The sequence below is a fragment of the Suncus etruscus genome, chromosome 1, assembly GCF_024139225.1.
Source record: "Suncus etruscus isolate mSunEtr1 chromosome 1, mSunEtr1.pri.cur, whole genome shotgun sequence".
NCBI classification, from domain to species: Eukaryota; Metazoa; Chordata; class Mammalia; order Eulipotyphla; family Soricidae; genus Suncus; species Suncus etruscus.
The window spans coordinates 77,347,300-77,374,546 of NC_064848.1; the positions used below are offsets into that span (position 1 = coordinate 77,347,300).

Sequence of the window (27,247 nt, forward strand, 5' to 3'; positions counted from 1 at the left end):
GTTTTACATGTACATATTTTCTTGTTTCTTGTTGTTTGTTTTGGGGCCATGCCCTCCTGTGCTCAGCAGCCTGGTCCTGCACTATGGGATCACTCCTGGCATTACACCAGGGACCATATTGTGTTCTGAAGAGGGACCCAACTCAGGTGAGCTGTGTGTGTGCCTTACCTATTGTACTATCTGTCTAATCCCCAGTTTTGTTTTGTTTTGGTTTGGTTTGGTTTTTGCTCCACACCCGGCGGTGCTCAGGGGTTACTCCTGGCTATCTGCTCAGAAATAGCTCCTGGCAGGCACGGGGGACCATATGGGACACCGGGATTCCAACCAACCACCTTTGGTCCTGGATCGGCTGCTTGCAAGGCAAACGCCACTGTGCTATCTCTCTGGGCCCACCCCAGTTTTTTTTTAAAGCTTTTCTCCTATTTTCTGCTGCTCTGATGTCAGTCACTTAAGTTTTGTTTTTTTGGGGGGTTGGGATGGAGGCAGTATCTTTTGGGCCACTCCTGGATATACATACACAGGCCATTTCTGACTATCTGCTGAAGGACTCTTTGGGTTGTTGAGAATGCCAGGTAGGCACCTCATTTACTGTATTACATCTCTGGCCTTTAAATATGTATTTTTAAAATTTTGAGGCACTGATTTATGATACTGTTAATGGCTTGGCTTTCATGCAATGCATCATGGTAACGCCACGCCCACCAAGAGAGTTTTGCTTTCTTACACCATGATCTTAGGGATGCTCTAACCCACAAACCTTTTTACTAAATGTTTTATTTCCCCCCTTCCGTATTTCTGCTACCTCCTAGCTTTTGGCATTAACTTATTTTGGTAGGGCGGGGGAGGGGGTGTCACACCCTGCGGTACTCAGGGATTAGTCCTGGCTCTGTGCTCAGAAATTACTCTGGCAGGCTTGGGGACCATATGGGATGCGGGGGATTGAACCCCAGTCAGCCACATGCAAGGCAAACATCTTACCCACTATGTACTTAACTCCAGCCCCTTGACATTAACTTTTTTTTTTTTTTTTTTTTTTTGTGGTTTTTGGGTCACACCCGGCAGTGCTCAGGGGTTACTCCTGGCTCCATGCTCAGAAGTTGCTCCTGGCAGGCACAGGGGACCATATGGGACGCTGGGATTCAAACCGATGACCTCTTGCATGAAAGGCAAACGCTTTACCTCCATGCTATCTCTCCAGCCCCGACATTAACTTTTAAGCCATCATTGTGGAAGCTAAAGATTGAGCTCCTTTTATTTTTATTTTTATTTTTAATTATGAGAACAATAATGCAAAGAAAGAGGACAAAGGTAAAGTTACCGTGGAAGGACAATCACCAATAAACAGAGTTCTCAGAAGAAATCCCGTTGCTGACACCTTACTTTTGAACTTACAGTCAAGGAACATTAAGAAGAAATAAAACAGAACCCATGTACAATTACTTTGTCCCTCAAGTCTCCAGATGTACATTATTACATTTCTTAGTGGTACACAAAGCAATTTAAAAGCCATGATATTTGTGTAACTCCTAAAATATTGAAGGCATAGTATTTTTTACATTTCATGCATATGCATATTAATTTATGTTAACCTCAAAAGTTTAAGTAGGTTTTTTTTTTTTTTTTTTTTTTTTAAGGTTTAGAGTCAAAGGAGCAAAGTAAAAACTGTGTTCGAGTGGCAATTATTGTTAGCATAGGCCAACTAAAATATGGGGACATGGAAAGGAAAAGCTTTGGCCTAAATACAAGGAGATCCTACCCCTGAAGTTTCCTGGCATAAGACCTGCTCTAGGCTCTGGCAAAATAGTTTGTCTAATCCAAGTCCTTGTCTGTAGTGCCAATACAGTTTTTTTTTTTTTTTTCAAACGGTCTCTGTTATTGGCTAAAGATCCTGGAATCTGCATATCCTACATTGAAGTTAGACTGGTGTCGAGCATCTTCTAGTTTCACCTCACAATTAAAGGGCAATGCAGAGAGCCCTGTCCAGTAAGTAGGACATTATTGTTGTTAAGTCTTCTCAGTGTTAAGGGAAGTCTCTTTTGAGTAGGTCGAATTCAAAGCAGCGGTAGGGTCTTCCCTGGTAGAGGATTGCTTCCAGGTGATGTTATAGACAATGTTGGATGTTTTGTAGGTGGCTTCCCTAGTTCAGGGGTGAATGGAGAATGCCCATTCTTCTGAGGCCTGCGCCAGGTCATTATGTCAATGTTCAGTGTGTATGGTCCAATTGCACTACAAATTTTGTGTGTTCCCATCTCTATTAGATAAGAACTTATTTGTATGTATAGAATTTCCCCATTTTAATGTGCTTATGCAAGCAATAATGCCACGTGGCATTATTGGTACATATGGGGGCTGCAAGAACAAGTCCAACAATCACCGTGACTTGGTTCATACATAAGCGATAAACTGAGGGAATCTTTCACCAAATTCCTTATTGATCATTTCACAAAGAGAAGAAAAGATAAAAAGTAGGGGAAATCGTCACTATATAAGAGAATATTTAGTAAGAGATATAGCTGTCAAAGAAAATAGATATAAAAAATTCAAAGGGTATACTTGTCTGTTTTATGCTTTTGAAATAGTTGGGTGGTTGTTAAATCCAGTGCACCACATTGGTCTGTGATTTTGGATGGTGTAGTACTGAAGTTAAAAAGGGTAAGTGTGGGGTAATGATGGTTCGGGGTGAGAGAGTTAAAGAGTAAAAATGAGTTTTGTAGGGGTGTGATAAAGAGCAGAATACAAAATGGACATTCTGCGTACATAAAAATATATCTTAAGGATATGGAGTACTATTAATATATATTGGGCATTTGGAACATGTAGACTGGTATGAAATTACCAGTGACTGCCTTAGTACAGCCGAGCAACTATCAGCCACCCCCAGTTAAGCTCCTCCAAGGGAGCTGGCTTGGGAGTGGGGAAAGCCTAGGGTAACCCATAAGCTCCTCCAAGGGACCCACCTTGCTGGCTTGCCCAGGCATGTGGCCCAGGGGAAGCCCTGGTTGAGCTCTCTTTATAACATTATTTCTTTTCCTGTTTTTTGGTACTGGGGTCACACTTGACAGTGCTCAGGGATTATTCCTAGCTTTGTGCTCAGGGGGATCATGAAGTGCCAGAGATCAAACTTGAGCCTCTTATGTTCAATGCATGTGCACCAGCCTGTTGAACCCTGCCCTCCAGCACCATTCTTTGCCCGTTTTTCTTATGCAGCTCCTTTTATCTGTCTGTTATAGACATAGCATAGTTGGTTTTTTTTTATTGTTTTTTTTTTTTTTTTTTTTTTTTTTACAAAACTGTGTAAATGCTTTTTTCCTCCTTTTTTTTGGGGGGGGGGAGGGCCACACCCAGCGTTGCTCAGGGGTTACTCCTGGCTGTCTGCTCAGAAACAACTCCTGGCAGGCACCGGGTACCACGTGGGATACCGGGATTCGAAACAACCTCCTTTGGTCCTGGATCGGCTGCTTGCAAGGCAAACACCGCTGTGCTATCTCTCTGGGCCCCTTTTTACCTCTTTTTAAAGCTGAGTCGTGTCTTCACATTCCCCCCACACAATCTTTTGTTGCCCTTGGAGATATGAGCTGTCTTGTTTGGCTGTTTACCTAGTTTTCTAAGTACCAGTGACTGATTGGCTTCTAAATCCTTTCCGCAGTGAGTGAATTTCTTTAAGTCAGCTCTGTCATCTGAGATAGCCTTTCAGTTTCAATTAATGAATCTCTCCCTGTAGACCTTCAGTTCTTCAAAGCTCTTAATCTGGGATCTCATTTCCAAGATCTGGGGATTTCCTTAGTCTTTATTTTACTGTATTTTTTTCCAATGGCATGGACTTAACATATTTTGTTTTTTTCTTGGTTGTTTCTGTTTTGTTTTTGACACACGTTGGGTTTCTCGAGAGCTATTCCTGATGATTGTCCTAAAGGGACCATATGTGGTGCTGGACTTTTTTTTTGTTTTTGTTTTTTGGTCCACATTTGGTGGCGTTCAGGAGTTACTCCTGGCTCTGTGCTCAAAAATCGCTCCTGGCAGGCATGGGAGACCATCTGGGATGCTGGGATTCGAACCAAGGTCCATCCTGGATCGACTGCCTGCCAGGCAAACTACCGCTGTGCTATCTCTCCGGCTCAAGATGGTGCTGGGCTTTTGAACTGGGCTAAGTAGAAGGCAGTGCAAGCATCTTATCTTCCATGCTATCTGGCTCTAGATTTTCATCTAAAATTTTTTAAATTGATTGATGAATTTATCCTCACCACAGTATCAGGTATAAAACCATGGTCTTCGCACACATAAAGCAAGGGCTGTAGTATTGAATCATAGTCCTGGCCCCTGTTGTGATGATGTCTGGTAAGCACATAGCTGTGTCAAGAGCTCACACACACTTAGTTCTGGCGTACCAATTGTTAAACCCTTGTGCCACTGGGGATCACACAGACAGTATTGCTGAGGGTCTCAGTCAGCCATGTGAAGTAGTGTCTGAGTTTGAACTTGCAGTACTAGGTATGTGCTCTAGGACTGAGCCATATCTCTTGTCTTTTTCTTAGTCTTTTCTCATGCTGGAGTACTGATGACTGGGATCCTATGGACTTCTATAAGATTCATTTTTGGGCTGGAACGATAGGTCAGGGCTTAAGGTGCTTGCCCAGCACAGTATCCCCTGCTGGTTTGATCTTCAGCACTTCATATGATCTCATCAGCACTACCAGGTGTGATCTCTAAGCACAGATGATTCAAGGGTATTCCCTGAGCACTGCATGGTGTGGCTCCAAAACACGAGAACAAGAGCAACAACAATAACAAAACAAACATAAAAAAGATTTATATTGAACAAGAAAAAAAGTATCTGCCACAGAGGGGGTTGAGGAATGAACAGGTGGGAAGTTGGTGACACTGGTGGTGGGAAATGAAGGGATGAGTGTTGAATATTCTATGAAACAACCATCAGCAACTTTTTAACTACCTCACAGTGATTCAGTTAAAAAAACAAACAAACAATGTAAAATTATGTTTAGGGGCCGGAGTGTGGCACAAGCAGCAAGGCATTTGCCTTGCACATGTTAACCTAGGACGGACTGCAGTTCGACTCCCTGGTTCCCCAAATGATCCCCCCAAGCCAGGAGCAATTTCTGAGTACATAGCCAAGAGTAACTCCTGAGTGCCACTGGGTGTGGCCCGCCAAAAAATTACGTTTAAATAATGGGGCCAGAACCATAGCATAGCAGTAGGGCATTTGCTTTGCATGCGGCTGACCTAGGATGGACCTGGGTTTGATCTCCTGCATCCCATAAGGTCCCCCAAAGCCAGGAGTGATTTCTGAGAGCATAGCCAGGAGTAACCCCTGAGCGTCACTGGGTGTGGCCCAAAACGCCAAAAAAAAAAAAATATGTTTAAATAAATATATATGGCCTTACTTGCCCACAAACACTTGATCCTAAGAGCTGCTGGGGATAATCCCTCAAAACTTCAGTTTTAGTTTTATGTGCAGTAAAACTTACATGTTGCATTGTTTTCATGAGCTTTGGTAGATGCAGAAGGTGTGATACCACCACCATAAAGATACAAAACAATCTCTAAAAATTTCCGCATATGTCACTTGGAAGTTACATTTCCATCACTTCATCCACAAACCATGGTTTTATTTTTTGTCACTGTTACATTGCTGTTTCCCGAATGTTATATGTATGGTATCAGACAGTGTTGTTGCCTTTTAAATTTGGTTTCTTTGCCTCAGTAAAATTTGCTTAAGACTCACCCATGTTGTTGCATGTACCACGTTTGTTCCTTTTTATCACCAGTAACTTTAAATTGTGCCAATATGCCACAGTTTGTTTCTCTTCAGCAGTTGAAGGGCATTTGGGTTGTTTTCAGTTTGGAGTGAATATTCATAAAACTGCTATAAACATTTACATGGAGGGCTTGCGTGATTGTGCCTTTTCATTATCTCTTGGGTAACTACTTACGAGTGCCAAGTTTACAAGCAAGAGCCAGTTTTTCAAAGTGTCTATTATTTTGCATTTCCCATGGGAGTAAATTTCAATTGCTTCATATCTTTGCTAAAAATTATCATTAATGTACTATTATGGTGGGGATGTTCTACCTGGTGGTGAGCTGAGACTGCACCCAGTTCAGTGTTTGGGGTCACTTCTGGTTGTACTCAGAATTTAGGCCTATACCATGCAAAGCATGCACTTGATACCTTTGCATTATTGCCTGGCCCAGATTTTCTTTTTTTTTTTTTTTTTCTGGTTTTTGGGTCACACCCGTTTGATGCTCAGGTGTTACTCCTGGCTATGCGCTCAGAAGTCGCTCCTGGCTTGGGGGGACCATATGGGACACCGGGGGATCGAACCGCGGTCCGTCCTATGCTAGCACTTTCAAGGCAGACACCTTACCTCTAGCGCCACCTTCCCGGCCCCCCCAGATTTTCTTATTTAAAAATTTCTCCCTTTTCCCCTTTGTAGATTTGATGCCTAGGCCTCTCACACACTTGGCTACCATGTTCCAAAGATCACACACATCATGGTAGTGTTGGTAACTCCAGTGGTAGTGCCTTTAGGATGGTGCCCAGCATGTGGGGGTGGGGCCAGAGATTGAACTCATAGCCTCATGATTGCAAGGCAGATGACTCTGCTACTGAACCATGTCCCACAGCTCCAGTTTATTTTTTAAATTGTAGCTCCAGTTTATGTTTTGAGGGGTTTAGGTGGGAGGAAGTGGAACACTACCTACTCTGCTCAGAGATTCCTCCTGTTTCTACGCTCAAGATTCATTCCTGGGGCCAGAGTGATAGCACAGCGGTAGGGCATTTGCCTTGCAAGCAGCCCATTTAGGACAGACCGTGGTTTGTCCTGGCATCCCATATGGTCCCCCATGCCTGCCAGGAGTGATTTCTGAGCACATAGCCAGGAGTAGCCCCTGAGTGATGCCAGGTGTAACCCCCCCCCCCAAAAAAAGAAAAAAAATATTCTTGGTAGGCTCAGAGATCCACGTGGGGTTTCAGGGATCAAAACCAGGTCAGCTGCAGCAAGGCAAGAACCTTACCCATTGGACTGTCTCTCTAGCACCTCTTATTATGGTTTTGTTGCATTTCCCTGAAGACCAATGAGGTTGCATTTCCCTAAAGACCAATGATGATGACTATCTTAGAATCTGTTTACTTATTAACATCTGCATATGTGTCTTGGTACAGTGTTCAGTTCACTTAATACTTTTATCCTGGATTTGGTTATTGTTTAGTTCTGTGAGTGTATTATGTATTCTGGATATAAATCCTTGTCAATTATGTGATTTGCAATTTCTTTTTCTTTTTTTTTGGGGGGGGGGATAATTTGTATTTTGGATTAGCCAGCTGGACTGATGATCCCAATCTTATTGGCAACATCCAAGGCATCATAGTCAGGAGCCAGCTGAACATATGCTTTCTTCTCTCCATCAGGTCTAATCAGGGTGTTGACCTTGGCCATATCAATGTCATAGAGCTTCTTCACAGCCTGTTTAATCTGGTGTTTGTTGGCTTTGACATCCACAATGGACACGAGTGTGTTGTTATCTTCTATCTTTTTCATGGCCGACTCAGTGGTCAGAGGGAATTTGATGATGGCATAATGGTCAAGCTTGTTTCTTCTAGGGGCACTCTTCCGAGGATATTTGGGTTGCCTTCGCAGCCTCAGAGTTTTGGGTCTTCGGAAGGTGGGTGATGTTCGGATCTTCTTCTTTTCGTGGCTGTGAACACCTTTCAGGACAGCTTTCTTAGCCTTCAAAGCTTTAGCTTTGGCTTCAGCTTTGGGAGGTGCAGGAGCTTCCTTCTTGGCCTTCGGCACCATCTTCGTAGAAAGGGATTTGCAATTATTTTCTTACATGATTATTATTTTATTCTCATTCTTTTAATGCCTTTCAAAGAATATTTAAACTTTATTTTTATTGAGCCAGAATATTTAAACTTTGATCAAGTTAACTATATCAGTCCTTTCATTCATGATTGTGCTTAGGTATATATTAAAGAACTCTGCTTAAAAAAAAAGAACTCTGCTTAATCCAAGGTCTCAAATATTTTTTCCTTCTATTTATATTTGTACTTTTATTTTGTACAAAAGTTTGTGATCTCTTTCAAGTTAATTTTGTTGTTGTTGTTGTTGTTTTTGTTTTTTTGGGCCACACCCGGCAGTGCTCAGGGGTTACTCCTGGCTGTCTGCTCAGAAATAACTCCTGGCAGGCACGGGGGACCATATGGGACATCAGGATTCGAATCAACCACCTTTGGTCCTGGGTCGGCTGCTTGCAAGGCAAACACCGCTGTGCTATCTCTCCGGGCCCTCAAGTTAATTTTTATGTAAGGTTTGAAGTAGGTTGAATCTTTATGTTGTATATGGTTATGGAATTATTCTGATACATTTCATGAAAAGGATTATATTTTTCCATTGAGTTATCTTGTACCTGTTTTTAAAAACCAATGACATGTGGGTCTATTTTACTTCTGTCTCTTCTTTCTCACTGACCTATGCTCTAATGTAAATATTACATGGTCTTGATTATAATAGCTTTGTCTTTTTTTTTTTTTTATTTATTTTGTTTAGTTTGGGTGGATGATCACACCCGGCAGTTCTCAGGGGTAACTCCTGGCTCTGCTCAGAAATCGCTCCTGGCAGGCTCGGGGACCATATGGGATACCGAGATTCAAATCACTGTCCATCCTGAATTGGTTCTGTGCAAAGCAAACGCCCTATCCTGTGTTATCTCCCCAGCCCCAGCTTTATTGTTTTTATAAGCACTGAAACCAGGGAGCCTTCTAATGTTTTTCTTTTTTTCAAATATACTTTGACTATTGTAGTTTCTTTGATGTTCCTTGTATATACTTTGCTAAATTTTAATTTTATTTTAAGGCCTTCCAAGCAATTCTCAAGGGGCCCAGAACTCACACTCCCAGTGATACACAGCCAGTGACTTTAGTAGGTCAGTGTTAGGGCCCAAAGATGTGGAGCTGCTCAGAACTTGCAGTGATTGGGGAATCCTTGTACATAATTTCAGAAGTAACTCATCAATGTCTACAAAAAAATTCTGCTGGGATCTTATTTTGGCTTGTGTGAAAACTAGATCAATTAGAAAAGAACTGTCAGATTCCATTGATTATTCTAATATATGAGTCTTCCTTAAGCCTTTGATTATTTTATTTATTTATTCATTCATTCATTTATTTATTTATTTATTTATTTATTTATTTATTTATTTTTTGGTTTTTGGGTCACACCCGGCAGTGCTCAGGGTTTACTCCTGGCTCTCTGCTCAGAAATTGCTCCTGGCAGGCTCTGGGGACCATATGGGATGCCGGGATTCGAGCCACCATCCCTCTGCACGCAAGGCAAACACCTTACCTCCATGCTATCTCTCCAGCCCCAGCCTTTGATTTTTTTTTTTTTTTAATCACTATTTCTATCCTGGTGTTTTCTTTCTTGTTTTATTCCTTTGGTTTTCTAGAATGTCTCTTTAAGTGACTTCCTAAGAAAATATACATGAAGATTTTTTTGATACCTTGCTAGTTTTTAATTCTGTATATTTAGATGTAGAATTCTAGATTGGAAACTATTTTTTGTAGATTGTTTGTTGGTGTTTGAATGTTCCTCCCAGATCTTTGTTTGGGGTGCCATGCAGTGCTGGGCCTCCTCTGTAAAGTCATCCCATGTGCTTTATCTCCAACACTGGGGTGAATGAGTCTGAATCAGGGTCACGCATGAAATAATCCAAACCAGGTTGAGGGTGAAACGTGTGTATAGTCTTGCAGTCTTCTGCCTCGTACCAAGAGTCAGCTACCTACTAGAACTGTCATTTTTGAATACAGAGACCACCCCCAAGTGGAGGAGTAGGGACAGATAGCTCATGCTATCCTGAGCCTGCCCTACAGGTTTACATTAAGACAATCTCTGTTTTTGGGTAAAACAAAGTTGTAAACAAACAGATACAAAGGAACCAGGGATGATCTTTGTTTTGAGTAAAACAGAATATAATCTAATACTCCTCCATGAAAAATGTTCACTAGAGCTCCAGTCCTTCTGGCAGAATTTAAAATATGTTTTTTCCTTAGAACAAGGTACACCATAAAGGATAGCTTTTTCTAGGGTACCTCTTGAAGCCCATTGCCAATATAACACTTGATTATTTATTTTGTTCATATTTTAGCGTCTTCATAGTAGTGCTGGGCACCACTGTGCCTCACTGCATAGGAGACCAGGCAGTATTAGAGATAAAACTTGGGGACCTGTGCACGCCAGGCATAGATCAGTCCTTTGAACTCTCTCCCTGGCCCTCAATATCTGTTAAACTTAGTGTGTTGTCTCTTGTACCTGTTGGCATCTTCCTTGTAGTTCATGTTCAAACATTTGGGAGGGGTGGGGAGCCCACACCTTTCTGTTCTCAGGATTATTCTTGATTCTAAGCTCAAGATGTTATTCCTGGAGGGGTTCGAGGTAGGGGACAACATGAGGTGTTGGGAATCAAACCTGGTATGTTTAAGGCAAGTGACTTAACCTCTGTATTATCTTTTGGCCTCTGTGTGTGTTCTTAAACATTCACTTCCAAGTATCTGCATCATTTTTTCCTTTTATACTGTCTACTGAAATTGCCAATGAATCTTGTAACCATTGAATAAATTCAGTAACTTATGGGACTCTAAAAGGTTGTTAGGAAACATTTGGATTGGATTGTTGATTGTAGTGTTCTCTGGAAGGTGTCTTGTTGGCTGGTTTCCAGTATTAGAAAATGATGGTTCAGATTTTCCCAAAAAAGTCTGAGTCGGGCCCGGAGAGATAGCACAGCGGCGTTTGCCTTGCAAGCAGCCGATCCAGGACCAAAGGTGGTTGGTTCGAATCCCCATGTCCCATATGGTCCCCGTGCCTGCCAGGAGTTATTTCTGAGCAGCCAGCCAGGAGTAACCCCTGAGCACCGCCGGGTGTGCCCCCCCCCCCCAAAAAATAGTCTAAGAGTCTAGAGTATTGGTCCTACTGCCATAGTTCTGGGGGATAAATGGAGAAGGAATACTGGGTTAGGATTTTGACTCAGAATTTTTTGTTGTTGTTGTTGTTCTTTTCCGGTGGGGGGGTTCTTCTCAGATGTGCATCATATGGTGCTTAGTGGTGGTGGGGTTCTGCAGTGCCAGGGCTCTGTGCATACCATGCACAACACTCAACCCTTTGAGCCATCTGAGATCCACTCCTAGTGGATGAAGGTAATAAGTAAATTTTCACTTAACTCTGTTGTTTTCATATTGTGTCTCTGTTTGTAACTCAGGTTCTGAGTAGAAAGTGGGCCTGGTTTTTAAGGAGACCCTTAACTGATTCTTGTGCCACTAATTACTCGGGGCTTGGGAGGATTTATGGTGTACTTGATTTGCTTCCTGGCTTTTCTTCCTGTTGGTTCAGAAATTAGTTTTAGAATTAGAGTGACCAGTTCTATCCTTATCTGCCTGCTTCCTAGTTCCAACTATTTTAAATCCTATTACAGTTTTTTTTTTGGGGGGAGTCACACCGGTGGTACTCAGGGGTTACTCCTGACTTTGCACTCAAGGGTCACTCCTAGTGGCCTCACAGGACCATTTGGGGTGCAAAAGATTGAACCCAGATTAGCTACATTCAAGGCAAGCACCCTACCTACTGTACTATCACTCTGTGTCCCCCTCCCCCACTATCAGTTTGGTGGAGTTGTGAAATGCGTTTAGTAAGTTATTTTGCATTTTTCCAAAATATGTCTAAACCTCTTCTATCTGTATGATACTATTTTATCAGTTTTATTGAAGTGTGCTCAGAAAGGAAACTTCTAAACTAGAGGTATAGTCAATTCTTTTGATTCTCTTTTATTCCATTTTCTTTATTTGTGGTTTTGGATTTGTGCTCAGAAGTCGCACCTGGCAGGCTCGGGGGACCATATGAGATCCCAGGAATTGAACCGGAGTCTGTTAGGGGTTGGCCGCGTGCAAGGCAAACCTCCTATCGCTGTGCTATGGCTCCGGCCCCTAGGTTCAGTCTCTTAACACGCAAACCCAAATACACAAAAACCCCAAATATTTCTCTTTACCTGATCATTTTGGTTCAATTTTTTTTAAAAGAATTAACCCAGATTTATTTCTTGGATTATGGATGAATTTGAGGTGGTGTGTGCTTCCTAAGTGTTAAATATGGATTATGGAGATGAGTGGACTGTATTTCACATTCATTAATCATTTGTCATTGAGGCTATTCCTTTGGTTTCCCAGTTCTGATGGAACCAGGTGCCTGCTGATTTGAAAACCTCATATGTAAATGCAGGGTGCTGGACTCTCATACCATTTCATGGTGGATGATTTGTGTCAAATTGCAACGGAGTGAATTTCATTTAAGCAATAGGAGTCTTGAAGATGGAAGTCTATTGCTAAAAAATGGTTCCATTTTGTATACTGTGATTCTTTACCTGGTGTCACAGAGTCGTGATCATTCATACCACTATAGGTATCAATATCATAGTTCATTAACCAGTGTGGCATTACTTTAAAATGACTCTGAGGCTTGCTTTTTCTTCCACAAACTGTGTCTAAATTTTTTGTTTTAGATAGTAATGGGGAGTTACATTTTCTACCTCTCATCTTCTTTAGATATCAAACAGAAATTTTAACTTGTACAGAGCTCTCAGCCCTTTTGTCTTCTTTACACCACAGCCACTTGTGCATGACTATGAATACTCTAAAAGTTATTGTTTTCTGATGCATTCAGTTTCCTTTCACAATGCTGAAGGACAGTGTATGGGAGGAATACTGACATTGATGCTAAAGAATAGTGAATAAAGCTACAATACTATATATATATATATATACATATATATAGAAAATGAATATATATACTATATATAGTATTTTAGCTTTATTCACTTTATATATATATATCTTAGTAAGATTTGCTTATGCTGACTATAGCAAACTTTTATTTATGCATTCACTAGATAAACTACTAATTCTCATTTTATTGGATGATTTCCTAAAAGCAATATGAGACTTCTCCCCCCTTTTCATCTGTTTAGCTGTGTATCTTTTTTTGGGGGGGGTGGTAGTGGGACATACTGGTTCTATCTTGGACTTACTCCCAGCTCTGCTCTCAGTAACCACTTCTGGCCATGTGCAGGGACCATGTGGGATACCTGGGGTTGAACCTGGGTGCAAGGTGTGTGCCTTATCTGCTGTACTACTTCTCCAGCCCCAAAGATCTATCTTTTATATCAGCATTAGGTTCAAAATTTTCCTCTGGACTCTGCTCACAGTTATGATTCACTAAGTAAGAATTGGAGACTCATTCACCTTTTCTTTTTTCTACTGCTGTGCCTCTACTCCAGCCATTTATTAAATGTCTTATCTTAGGATCTAATCCCTGTGTGGAGTCTACATTCTGCCTTGAGAAACCAGCTGACAGTTCATCCTTTCAGACAGCCTTTCTCTTGAGTCTATTTGACCTCAGCCAGACATTTGTGAACCAGCACAGATATCAAAAGATTGAAAAATCACTGATCTACTACTTCCTGGCAATGGTCCCATATACAGGATAGGTATAACAAGGTTGAAGAATGCTGTTTTAGTTCACACCATTTGTTCCTGCCTCTGAACACATCACATTCTATTATAGGATATTATTACTTAAGTGTGTATTATGTCATCTACCTATAGAAATATTGACCGTTTCCAAATTTAGAGATAAGGTCTGTCAATGAAAAACAGTTCTTATGTTCCATTTTTAATAGCATATTATTGAATCTCATAATAGCAATACATAATTTTCAAGTGTTTGTGAAGTATAGTGCTGTGAATTTTGCTTATATTAGTCTCAGTTGTTATGGGTGAGAAATTAAGAACATATTGGTTAAGTGAGTTTTCCCTGGGGCAGGTAGTAGCTTCTCTGTAATAAAGTTAGGATTTGTACATCTAATTTAAACCTTCCGTGTGAATCAGAGCAGACTAAAAATCTTGATTTTCTTTGACATGATCTTCTTTCATAGACTCTATGGTATTATAATGGGTACTGGTTGAGAAAGACATAGTTGCTTCTTGTCTCAATATATGAATCCAATTAGTTATATAAAACAAATATATGTTGCCTTCATACAAGGTAGAATTAAATGAGAGCTATAAAAAGTAACTGAATAGTCACATAGTTTCATAGAAGAGACTCATTTCTAGCTAAAGGAGTTATGAATGGTACCAGAAATTAGCAATTGTTCTGATTCTTGATTAACAGAAGATCAAAGTTTGCAAAGGATTCAGAGATTGGACTTGGGAACTTTGAGAATGATGTTCAAGTTCTTTTGCCACCAATGAGTAGCCAGAGAACCTTGGGAAAATTAGTTAACAGTTCTGACTTTTCCTCTTCTTAGTAGTTTGGGGATTGTTGATTTAGGAAAAGATTCCAAGTAAATCTCTTTGTGCTGGGCCTACAAATGAAAATGTTAAAGTAATTTTTTTTTTACTGTGCCAGAGTCTAACTGTGGAGCTCAGTGCTTGCAAGGCATACAGTCTTCTACTGAGCCACATGAGGGGGCGAAGAGGAGGTTGTTGTGCTGTTTTTAAATGAGACTGAACAGAGGCTTTGCAGAAACTCAGTATTTTCTGGTGGTGGGTACTGGTGAGTATTGATGAGCAGAGGGTTTAGTCTCTCTAGGACTAACGATGATGGAATATGGTGAGGTGATAAAGTATCAGTTCAAGTGATTGTAAATGTGATTATTGTTATATTGGTGTAGAGTTGCATTATTTTTTTTTTGGTGGTGGTGGGGGCAGGGAGGTGTTTCCAGTTTTGGGTATTTCTGATTTTTTTTGATGGATCTATGAACATTTTGATGTTGTTCAGAGTCTCTTTTTGACAATTTTGCATATCAAAAGAGCTTAATTTTGGACTACATTTGAAGTTTCTCTGGGCGCCATGAGGTGTCAGTGATCTAATCAGGTTGGCCTTATGCAAGGCAAGCACTTTAATCCCTGTATTGTCTCTGCATTCTGAGAAAAGTTAAATTTCTAGATTTCTATACTTTTTTTTATTATGTATTAATAACTAAATAAAACCAACTTTGTGGTATTAGCTTTTAAAAAAAGTGAAAACTAGGAATGGGAAACATAGTACAGTGCATAGGAGGCTTGTGTTACACTTGTCTTGCACATGCCAGTCCAGTTTTAATTCCTAGCACCCACAGATGGTCCCCCAAACCCCACTAGGAATTATTCCCTGAGCTCAAAGCCAGTAGTAAGACTTGAGCACAATCAGATGTGCTATCCCCTTCCAAATTTTTTGCTAAAAAAAAACATTTTTTTTTTTTTGCGCCACATCCAGTGGTGTTCAGGAGTTACTCCTTGCTAGCCTTGGTGGACCATATGGGATGCTAAAGGTCAAACCCAGGTCTGTCCCTGGTAGGCATGCAAGGCAAATACCCTGTCACTGTGCTATCACTCCAGCCATTAGCTATTTTTTCATAAGAAATAATTTCTTGTACATAATTTGTTGAAAATGAGAGAGAGTATGGAAACATCCCATATTCCCTCAATCCAGCTTAATGCTAATTATGCAAAATCAAGGGAGCGCTGTTAAAACTAAGAAATTGACAATGGTAAGTAACTAGCCTTTAATCAGGGTTCTTAAATTTCTTATTTCAAAATGTTTTGGGGTTTTATTTGGAGGGGTAATATCTGGAGATGCTTTGGGAATCCTATGTGGTGCCAGGGATTGCATTTGCCTGCAAGGTAAGCACCTTACCTGCTGAACCATTTGGTTCACCAAATTTTTTGGGGGGTGGGGGGTTACATCCAGCAGCTCTCAGGTGTTACTCTTGGCTCTACACTCAGAAATCGCTCCTGGCAGGCTCGGGACCACATGGGATGCCAGGATTCGAACCACCATCCTTCTGCATACAAGGCAAATACCCTACCTCCATGGTATCTCTTCGGCCCCCTGGTTCACCAAATATAAAGTATTTTAAGATGACATAATAAGTTTGTTGATTCTCTGACTACAGAATGTAGATACCTGTGGCTGGTCTCATAGAGTGTTCTTGTTTGCCTTTTCTAGTTCCTTATACCATTCATATTTAATGATAGCTAAGTGACATATAAGAAATAGTCCCAGGAGCTGGAGCGGTGGTGCAAGCAGTAAGGCATCTTCCTTGAATAGGCTAGCCTTATGATTGACTGCATTTCGATCCCCCGGTGTCCCATATGGTCTCCCAAGCCAGGAGCGATTTCTGAGCGCATAGCCAGGAGTAACCCCTGAGCGTCACCGGGTATGACCCAAAAAACAAAAACAAAAAAACCAAAAATAGTCCCACTCAGCACAACAGACCCAAAGCACTGAGTCATGCTTTGGAGGCTCAGGTTTTGTCCCTGGCATCTATTGCATATCTCCTGAACAACTTCTGGTTGCATCTTGCAAGCCTAGAGCCAAGAGTGGCCCCTGAGCACCATCAAGTGTGGCTGAAAAGTAACTGAAAAGTTAAATATTGTAAAAAAGCAAAGGCTGTGCTGTAACACTTTAGGACTTTAGTACATGCATGCATATAGTGCATATGCATAGTACGTGTGTGCATGCATATGTGTATAGCATATATAATATCTGTTCATATGCACAAACATAATAGGAGAATTTTGAGGGGGATTTGGGTTTCTCCTCTGTCCTAAGGAGTGTCCCCTGACTCTGCTTGACAAGACTATATGTGATGCTGGAAATTTGAACTAGAGTTGCTGGAATGCAAGACAGGTGCCTTTACCTCTGTACTCTCACTCTGCTCCCTAGTCTGAGTAACTTGATCCAAGCTTATTTCACTGTTGGTAGCTTCAGTTTGGATGCTGGTCTTTTCTCAAAAACAAACAACAACAACAAAACATGTTTTTATTGTCAGAGCTGATGTTGAGTATGTCAAGAATTTTAGAATAGCTTCAGAATCTTGTAAATGTATCTCCAGAATGTCACGATTACTGACTTTTCTTTTCTTTTTTTTTTTTTTGGGGGGGTCACACCCGGCGGTGCTCAGGGGTTACTCCTGGTTGTCTGCTCAGAAATAGCTCCTGGCAGGCATGGGGGACCATATGGGACACCGGGATTTGAACCAACCACCTTTGGTCCTGGATCGGCTGCTTGCAAGGCAAACACCGCTGTGCTATCTCTCCGGGCCCTCGATTACTGACTTTTCTATGATTAGATTTTGCTCTAAGCTTTTTGAATGTTTATAAAAATGGGAACCATGCTGTGGGCCACGTTCTTCCGAGTGAAGATCTGTCCCCTGCAGTGTGTGCTTTAGAGGCAGTGAAAGCCACAGTGAAAGTGTGTTTCCTTTCGATAAAACTTTGTGGATTTTGTTTGGAATTGGTTGAGAATGTTCTCTAGTTTTTAAATTCAGTCATTCCACTGAGTGCAAGAGCTGGTCAGCTGTAGAAAATGAAGGAAGTCTCTAGTTGCTAGAATCGCATGGCCCATTTGAGTTAGAACTTTTGTAATTCCTTGGCCATGTCAGCCGTGCTCCTTAGTTTTTGTTTTTTTTTTTTTCCCTCCTGCAGTTTCAGTTTTGGTCTGTTCAAATGTCATGTCACATCATGGAAGAACAATTTTGTGAGACTCTGGGGGATCTGACTGGTTGAGCCAATCAAAGCTCCTTAATTCCAAATGTCTGTGATCTGAGGCAGCAGCTCCGTAAATCACTTAAACAAGTTCTTACAACCCAGCCATACAATAGCATTAAAATGAACTTCTTTGTAGTGCTTTGTCATCTTCAAAGTACTACTTACGTTCTTGGTGATGAAGGCCATCACATTGAATCATCGGCTATGTTTTATTTTTATTATATCATACAGTGGCCATTCAGTCATTTATGGGGGCATTTCTTTGTGTCAGAAACCATTCTGGGTACTGGGGATACAGCAGAGAACAAACTTTTGAGTGGATAAGACAGATAACGCAAGTCAAATATAGATAGCTGATAAAGCTATAAGTTGGAAAACAAGAGAAAGCTTGAGTTGAATAAGGTCTAGGAGGTAGCATAGAGGTTAAAGCAATTGCTCTTCGTGCATGTGTGGCCTTGACAATGATTTGAATCTCAGCTTCACATATGGGTTCCTCCAAATGCTAGGTGTGAACCCTGTCTAGAGAGCTGGTTATTGAATGACCCTTGAGCATCATGGGGTGTGTCTCCCACAAAGAAAATAGAAATTGGAGAATGTGTGTGTGTGTGTGTGTGTGTGTGTGTGTGTGTGTGTGTGTGTGTGTGTGTGTGTGATTGAGATAGAGAGCATTTATGTGTATGTATCTGTTTTTTAGTTTATAATAAAGTGTTGAGGAACAACTCACTGAGCAGAATTCTAGACGAAATAAAGGGGCAAGCCAACTTGATACCTAAGAATAGAACATTTTAGAAAGGAGGAGATGTGAATTTATAATTCAGGAGTTGGAAGGCTGTTTGAGAGGTTGGGAGGGCGGTAGGGCCCAGATAGCTGTAGGAAGGGGAGCAGAGCATCTCAAGTATTAAAGGCCATTATGAATTCTTGGGCTGTGCTTTGAGTGATATTGGAAGACATTTTGGGGGCTTGCACTGAGGAATGATGTGACCTAACTTTGCGATTTTATTTTATTGAAACAAGTGCTGAGGGCACAAGGGTGGAAGCAGATTTAAGGTCTTTGCAATAAGCCAGGTAAGAGGTAGTGCAGACTTGTACTGTGGTGTTAGCTTTGTAAAAAGTGATGAGAAATGGGCACAGTCAGGATGTGCATGGAAGAGTTACCAGCTTTTTTTTTTTTTTTTTTATGAATTGAATGTATCCTACGAGAGAGGCTTCACCTCTGGAAAACCAGAAAAGGTGGAATTGGAATTCAGAGATGGAAAACACGAAGGATTTAGTGATAGTGGAGACAGCAGAATTTGTCCGTGTGTAACTTCATCACTTGAATAATACTTAAAAATTTTCCATGTGCTCTCTTCACAGCAGATACAAGATTTTAACTTTTCAATACTTAAATCGTATCTTCAATTCATGGATACTTCTTATTTATAGGTGGCTGGATTAAAGGTATCTCAACTCTTATATGAGCTACATTGTGATAAGCAGGTTGTACTAAATTCCGTATGAGGAAGAACAGATACCTTTGCTGCCCTGGCCTATATGTGCATTGTGAAAATGCAAGCAAACAATCAAAACAGAACTTAAACTGCAGTTAAAAAAAAATAAACATTGGGGCCAGAGAGATAGCATGGAGGTAAGGCGTTTGCCTTTCATGCAGGAGGTCATCGGTTCGAATCCCGGCGTCCCATATGGTCCCCCGTGCCTGCCAGGAGCAATTTCTGAGCATGGAGCCAGGAATAACCCCTGAGCACTGCCGGGTGTGACCCAAAAACCAAAAAAAAAAAAAAAAAAAACACATTCTGGAGCTGAAAAGCTAGTACAGGGATCTGAAGACAAGCACTTTGCCTTCAACCCATCCTAGTTGAGCCTCTGGCCCATTTGGTTAATAACTGCTGGAGGCAACCAGTGGAACCCCCCACCCCCCAGCACAGTTTAGAAAGCTCTAACCTATTAAATCAGAAGTCTGTGGTAGTTGAAATCAGGCACTGAAAACACAGGATTGATGTGAAAAATAGAACGGGGACAGATAGCTGTTTTACAAAGGTGCTTTGTAACCAAGCAGTCCTAACAGAAGTCCTAAGGGAAAAAATATCAGATTTTTGCATCCTGAACTCAGTCCAGGCTAGCCCTATAACTGGAGCTCTTTTGTCCCCCACATTTTTTTTTTTAAAAGAAGTAGATCTTGGAAAACATTTGAGAACATTTACTTCTCATAGAGTCCTTTTCATCAAAATTAAAAACTCTGATCCAGAACAGAACCTTATTACTAATAATTCCTTGTTTTGTCAAGAAGAAATGTCTGCTGCTTCTTCATCTACTTTTGCAGCCTTGCTACATAGCTTGAAAGAAAATAGGATGTTTTTATTTATAACAAAAATTGGGAGGGGTTCTTGTTCCATTACCTAATGGTTCTTAGGCCTTATTCCTGGCTTTGTCCTCAAGTCATTCCTTGCAATGTCTGAAGGACTATTTGCAGTGCCAGGAATGAAATCTGGGTTAGCTGCATGCAAAGTAAGCACCTTATCTTTACCCTATCTCTGGTCTCTTCCTTGTTTTTAAATCATTTACAAAAATAGATATTGAGGCAGGAGGGAGAACATGGGGTTAAAGCACTTACCTTTCATGTAGCTGATCCCTGATACTGCATATGGTCCCTTCAAGCACTGTGGGGGGCATAGCCCAACTCCCCAAATAAATACATAGAAACTAGGAATGAAAACTAACTCTATGAAAAGGGTTCTGAGTGATAAACTATTTTATTTATTTATGTCTTGGTTATTTTTTGGGGGGGGTTCCATACCCGGTGGTGCTCAGTTGTTACTTCTGACTGTATTTTGAAATTACTCTTGGGATACAAGGAATTGAACCTGGTTTGGCCACAGGCAAGAAAAATGCCCTACCTGCTGCGCTATCACTCAGGCTCTTAAGTGATAAATTTGGGAGGGGGCACACCCAGCGGCACTCAGGGGTTACTCCTGACTCTGTTCAGAAATTGCTCCTGGCAGGCTCAGGGGACTGTATGGGATGCCAAGGATTGCACCTGGGTCCGTTCCTGGTTGGCCATATGCAAGCAAACATCCTACTGCTGTGCTATAGGTCCAGCCCTAACTGATAATTTTTGAATATGACATGTCTATAGGATTTGAAAGTGTAGTACTTAATGTGGTTCAGGTTTCACTGAAGAAATCTGATGGCTGCCAGAAAGCTTTACCAACAATTGTTGAAGAAGTTAAGGATGGTAGGATTTAGTGCTGGAACTGTTTCATGCTTTAAATTCAACTATAACAAACAAATAAATTTAAAAAGAAACACTGATCTTAGAACAAGCCAAATCCTGGGTTCTTTGAAGATCCAGAAATGTAATTTTATTAGTTTATTTAGACTATGTTTGTCCTTTAATACTTGAAATTCATATAAAATTCATATAAAAGATGTGTGTCAATCCAGGCAAGTAACTTGTTTTTCATTTATTTGATTTTTGTACTGTACCAAATGGTTACTCCCAGCTTGGTGCTGGTGCTTGGGGTCCACTTATGTTGGTGGTTGGGAGACCCTGTGTTGCCAGGAATTCAATCTGCTTTCCTTCATGCAAAGAAAGAATGATCTCTAGACTGTTAAATTATGTCTCTAGCTCTGTGAGACTAAATTTCTTAAACTGGCATATTGATCAGAAAACTTTAGTTTGTCTAATATTAATTATTAATTATTAATAATAATTATTATTTGAGAATGGTCATATATATTTCTATAAAAGCAGTATAGTTTCTAGAATAATATAATCTAAACTGATAAATAGAAAGTCCCATCTTTTCTGATCCCACCTCATGAGATAATACTTTATAGCTTAGTCTATATATACCTCCAGTCTCTTTGTACATGCAATGCCCATTGCTCTACTTGTTTTATTTTTCTCTAGGTCTCTCTTATCTTATGTGTACATGACTAGGCAACTGATGGCAGTCTGATTGCCTAATGGCGTGAGATCAGGGGTGAAGGCTGGATGACTCACAGGACAGCAGGCTGTGACTCACAGGGTCTTAGTAGCCTGGACTGTCTATTTAGCCATTTAGTTTCTGCTTACCACTTTCTTGTTCCCTAAATTTGGAAAAACAGTATCAGTGTCTATTTCCCAGACTGCTATTTTTTAGTATTAACAATCCAGATTTGGGCTAATGGGTGGCTAAGTAAATCATAGCTCTGGAATACCTACCTGCCTTGTCTAGCCTAGGATTACTTTTAGTTCTATTCCTTCTGGTTGGGCTCATTCCAGACTGGTTTTTGCCTTGGCAAGTGTGTCTTTAGGCCTCTTTCAGATGGATTTTCTCTCTGTATTTTGATTTATTTCCTCTTCTTTTAATGATCATCTATTGTATTTCTCTTTTCCTCTTGTACTGTCTACTACGGGATTGAATTTTGTCTATGAAAATCAGTACTTTAGCCATTCTTGTAACTTATTTTAGTCATTCTCCCAAAAATGCCCTTCATCAAATTTTAGATTTATTCAGCTCTATACCTTTTGTTTTTTGTTTTTTGGTTTTTGGGCCACACCCGGTAACACTCAGGGGTTACTCCTGGCTATGCGCTCAGAAGTTGCTCCTGGCTTGGGGGACCATATGGGACGCTGGGGGATCGAACCGCTGTCCGTCCAAGGCTAGCGCAGGCAAGGCAGGCACCTTACCTCTTGCGCCACCGCCTGGCCCCTAGCTCTATACCTTTTTAAGAACAATTCTATTTTTTTTTTTTTTTTTTTTTTTTTTTTTTTTTTGGTTTTTGGGCCACACCCGGTGACGCTCAGGGGTTACTCCTGGCTATGCGCTCAGAAGTCGCTCCTGGCTTGGGGGACCATATGGGACGCCGGGGGATCGAACCGCGGTCCGTCTCCTAGGCTAGCGCAGGTAAGGCAGGCACCTTACCTCGAGCGCCACCGCCCGGCCCCGAACAATTCTATTTTTATCTTATGTATCTAAAGTAGCTATATTAAAAGTATACCCAGACTCCCATAAATGGAGTTGAACAATCCCTTGGGCCCCATCCCCCACTGTTACTATGAAGTAGCTAGTATGGTCCCATGGAAGTGTTTACATGTGATTTTTTTAATATAGGCAATGACTTTTGAGATATAGTTTACAGACTAGAATTCACTACTGCTAAGTGTATTCTTCAGTAGTTTTTAGTTTTTTCACAATGTCACTATCACCAGCATAACATTGCCATCTTCCTCCCAAAGGAAATCCTGTTTGCAATAGCATTCATCCCTATTTCCCTTCCTCTACTATGTCTAGGTCTGCATAATTACTAATCTGCTTTTTTGTTTTTATAGATTTGTCTATTCTGGATATTTCATATAAATAGAATCATACCCATATGTCTTCCTTTGTGTCTGACTTTTGAATTACATTTTTAAAGGCTCATCCAGATGATCATATTTGGTTCTTCAAATTCCTTTTTTTTTTTTTTTTTTGGGTCACATCGGGCAGCGCTCAGGGGTTACTCCTGGCTCTACACTCAGAAATCACTCCTGACAAGCTCGGGGGACCATATGGGATGCCGGAATTTAATTTGAACCACTGTCCTGCATGTAAGGCAAATGCCTTACCTCCATGCTATCTCTCTGGCCCCCAATTTTTTTTTTTTTTTTTTTTTTTTTTTGGTTTTTGGGTCACACCCGGCGGTGCTCAGGGGTTACTCCTGGCTTTCTGCTCAGAAATAGCTCCTGGCAGGCACGGGGGACCATATGGGACACCGGGATTTGAACCAACCACCTTTGGTCCTGGATCGGCTGCTTGCAAGGCAAACGCCACTGTGCTATCTCTCCGGGCCCCCCAATTTTCTTTTTATTCTGAAATTTGCACTCCATGTCTGTATAAAAAAACTTACCTATTTATCAGTTGATGGACATTTGTGTGTGACAAGATTAGCATAATATAAGTATTTTTATTCTTTTTGAAATGCATATAGTAATGTACAGAATTTAGAAGTTGCAAAAGGCTGGACGAAATCAATTCTTGGTTTCTTCCTTTTTTTTTTTTTTTTTTTTTTTGGTTTTTGGGCCACACCCAGTGATGCTCAGGGGTTACTCCTGGCTATGCGCTCAGAAGTCGCTCCTGGCTTGGGGGACCATATGGGACACCGGGGGATCGAACCGCGGTCCGTCCAAGGCTAGCGCTGGCAAGGCAGGCACCTTACCTCTAGCGCCACTGCCCGGCCCCAATTCTTGGTTTCTGATAAACATTATTGAAGGTGTTTACTTCACATATGAATGATGTATCTGGAATTTGAAAGTCTTTGCCATCAATGTGCAAAATATGTTAAGTGTTACTTTTGGCTATGGAATTTGGTAGTAAGCAAAATATTACTCAGATCTGAAATAGTTGTGAAAAACTAAGCCATGGAAAGTACTCGTGCTATCATTTCTATATCTCTTCTGTCCTATCTTCCCTTCTCTCACTCATAGAGCTCTCAGAGGATATGTACCATAGTAAATGAAGCAAAGCAGAATGTGCCAGACCACTTGCTTTCCATTCCAACTTTATACTGGCTGTCATTGGAACAATTTCTTAACCCCTGGATGCTTACCTGTTTTATATGTAAAATGAGAACTTGACTGGTATGACCTCATAGATTTCTTGTAAAATTTAAATGAATTTGTTAATAAAGATAAAATGTCTATTACCTAAAATGTGCTCAGTAAAATTAATTCTAGCCTTGCATTTATTGTTACACAGTCACTAAATTCTGGTGAATAGATCATTTTGATAATCTTCCCAGTCGAGGTTTGTTCATGACCTTTTTCAATATATATATACCATCTTCAATATATTTATGCATTTTGTCTTTTATTTTTGCCAACCTCACATGTGAAGTAGGATTATGCTTTTGGGAAAGAAAAGAGTGAAAAGATAAAAAAAAAAAACACAACCAAATGTGAGAAAGATAAATTGTAAGACAATAGTAAAAAGTGAAAATAGAATAACTGGATCTTTAAATTTCAGTGAGTTTTTACATGTGGTAATATTTATCAAGTTTTTTTTAAATTAGTTTTTGGAGCCAAGGATTCCTCAGCCTACTTATTTAAGATATTAGAAATTACTTTATTTGGGGGTCGGAGTGGTGGCGCAGGCAGTAGGGCGTTTGCCTTGCACATGCTAACCTAGGACGGACTATGGTTCGATACCCCGATGTCCCATATAGTCCCCTAAGCCAGGAGCAATTTCTGAGCGCAAGCCAGGAGAGACCTCTGATCATCACTCTGGCCACCCGGTGTGGCCCAAAAAGCAAAGCAAAATATATATATATACCCTGATTTTATATATCATGATATTTTTATTCTGGTTGGTTTTTTTATTTTATTTATTTATTTTTTTGCAATCCATTTTTGTCCTTATATTTTTGGGGGGGGGCAGTTTGATGCTTAGGGACTACACCTAACTTGGCATATATCTAGTGGTGCTTAGGTAATAGACCATGTGGTGGTTGCTAGTCATTGAACATATATCTTCTGCATACAGAGCATTTGCACCAAACAATTGAGCTATCTCTCATGCCCTCATTTTTTTATATTTTAGTTACCAAGTTTGTAGTGTATATACGTCTTGGGAACAGCTTCCAAGTGCTTTGAGTTGAATGTTGGTGAGAATTCACTTTTTAAGTTGCTTTCGAAGGAAGATTTCCCCCATAACCCATGGGAAAAAGCATTACCAATGATTTATGGTCTTGTCCTAGCAAGGAGATTTAGTTAAAATGTTTAACTCTTGAAAACAACAGTACATAATACAGTCATCTTTACCTTACAAATGGAAGATCAAGGCAGCTAATTGTACTGTTTACAAGAGGAGCTTAGATTCAAGTGCTGGCATATGTACTTCTCTTCAAGCCTTGGCTTGTGTTTTTTTCCTGTGACCATCTACATATGACCTCTCTAATGTGCGACAGGGTACATTGTCTTACCAGTTCTTCAGTTCTTCAGCAAAAACATATGATCTTGCCTACAGTTTTTACAGCTATGTAGTAAAGATTAAAGCATTCTGATTTTTTGTCCATGTGTCATAAGTGACTGTTGATTAAAATATAAAATATGAAGTCCACGTGTTGGATGAGGTCACCCAAGGCACTGTGTTTTTTTTTGTTTTTTTTTTGGTTTTTGGGCCACACCCTGTGACGCTCAGGGGTTACTCCTGGCTATGCGCTCAGAAGTTGCTCCTGGCTTCTTGGGGGATCATATGGGACGCCGGGGGATGGAACTGCGGTCTGTCCTAGGCTAGCGCAGGCAAGGCAGGCACCTTACCTCCAGCGCCACCGCCCGGCCCCAGGCACTGTGTTTCTAACCCCTCAGGTGGACGGGTCTGCTGAAGAGGGTAGTGTCGGCAGGGAAATAATTCACAAGCAGTCAGTTAAAGTTTCAATGGAGTCAGCTTGCTTTTATTCTATGGCTTTTCTCTGCCATATGCTTTTCCCCACATCTGTGTCTCTCCTAAGCTTTCTACTGCTTCATTCACCTCCCCCAGCCAGATTCTTATTCTTTATTTAAAACAACTCATGGCATCCCAGATGTGGACAGGTCTGATCATCCAGGTGGGATTAACATCTCAAAAGAAGAATTTAGGGAAAAAGGAAGTTGGGAAGGGTTACCTTACAAGTGACTTAAATTTATTTTTAAGAGTTTCTGCATTTCTTTTTCTTTTTTAATATAAAATCTTTATTTAAGCACCATGATTACAAGCATGATTGTAGTTGGGTTTTAGTCAAACAGAACACCCCCACCAACAATGACCCCCTTCACACTTCTCCCCCACCCCCTGCCTGTATTCAAGACACACATTCTATTTCTCTCATTCACTACCATTGTCATGATAGTTGTTAGTGTAGTTATTTCCCTAACTGCACCACTACTCTGTGTTGAGCTTCATATTGTTAGCTGGCCCTTCTGGCCTTCATCTCTATTGTCTCTGGGCATTATTACAATAATGTCTTTAATTTTTCATAGATGAGTGAGACTATTCTGTGTCTGTTTCTCTCCCTCTGACTTATTTCTCTCAGCATAATAGATTCCATGTACATCAAAGTATAGGAAAATTTTATGATTTCATCTCTCCTGACGGTTACATAATATTCCATTGTGTATATATACCACCGTTTCTTTAGTAATTCATCATTTCTTTATATCTTTATATGATATTAAGGAAGTAAAAATTATTAATCTCATGATTTCTGTCTTTTGTTATTTCTTTTATGATTAAATATTCATGGAAACTTAACAAGAAGATTGCCTAAGTTAAACTATTTAAAAATTGAACTATCCCTTTCTAATGCTTATACATTACAACATATAGTATTTTGCATACTTGTATAATCAGAGTATATAGATTCATGCCATTTCTTACGCCAGGTTTTGTGATTTTTTTTTTGTTTGTTTGTTTATGGGCCATACTCGGTAGTAGTCAGGAGTTACTCCTTGCTCTGCATTCAGGGGTCATTCCTAACAGTATTCTGGAAACCATTTGAGATGACAGGAATTGAACCCCAGTTGTCTATGTGCAAGGTAACTACCCTACCCACTATGCTATCACTCTGACCCTTTGTGATTATTCTATATACTTCTATTGAGAGTCTTACCAGCCCCCCCTCATGTAACTTCAGTTCTGTAGACAAACTCTCCCAATGACT

General features: G+C 40.5%; 2 protein-coding genes across 4 annotated transcripts in view; one reads left to right on the forward strand and one right to left on the reverse strand.

The window, feature by feature from the left end:
• Positions 1-27,247, forward strand: part of SLC44A1 (solute carrier family 44 member 1) — a 226,376-nt gene that overhangs the window by 16,720 nt on the left and 182,409 nt on the right. The window lies entirely within an intron of this gene.
• On the reverse strand, positions 7,329-7,811 carry LOC126012657 (60S ribosomal protein L23a-like). The gene has a single exon (XM_049776124.1). It carries the CDS (start codon positions 7,809-7,811, stop codon positions 7,329-7,331), a length of 483 nt encoding a protein of 160 aa, XP_049632081.1.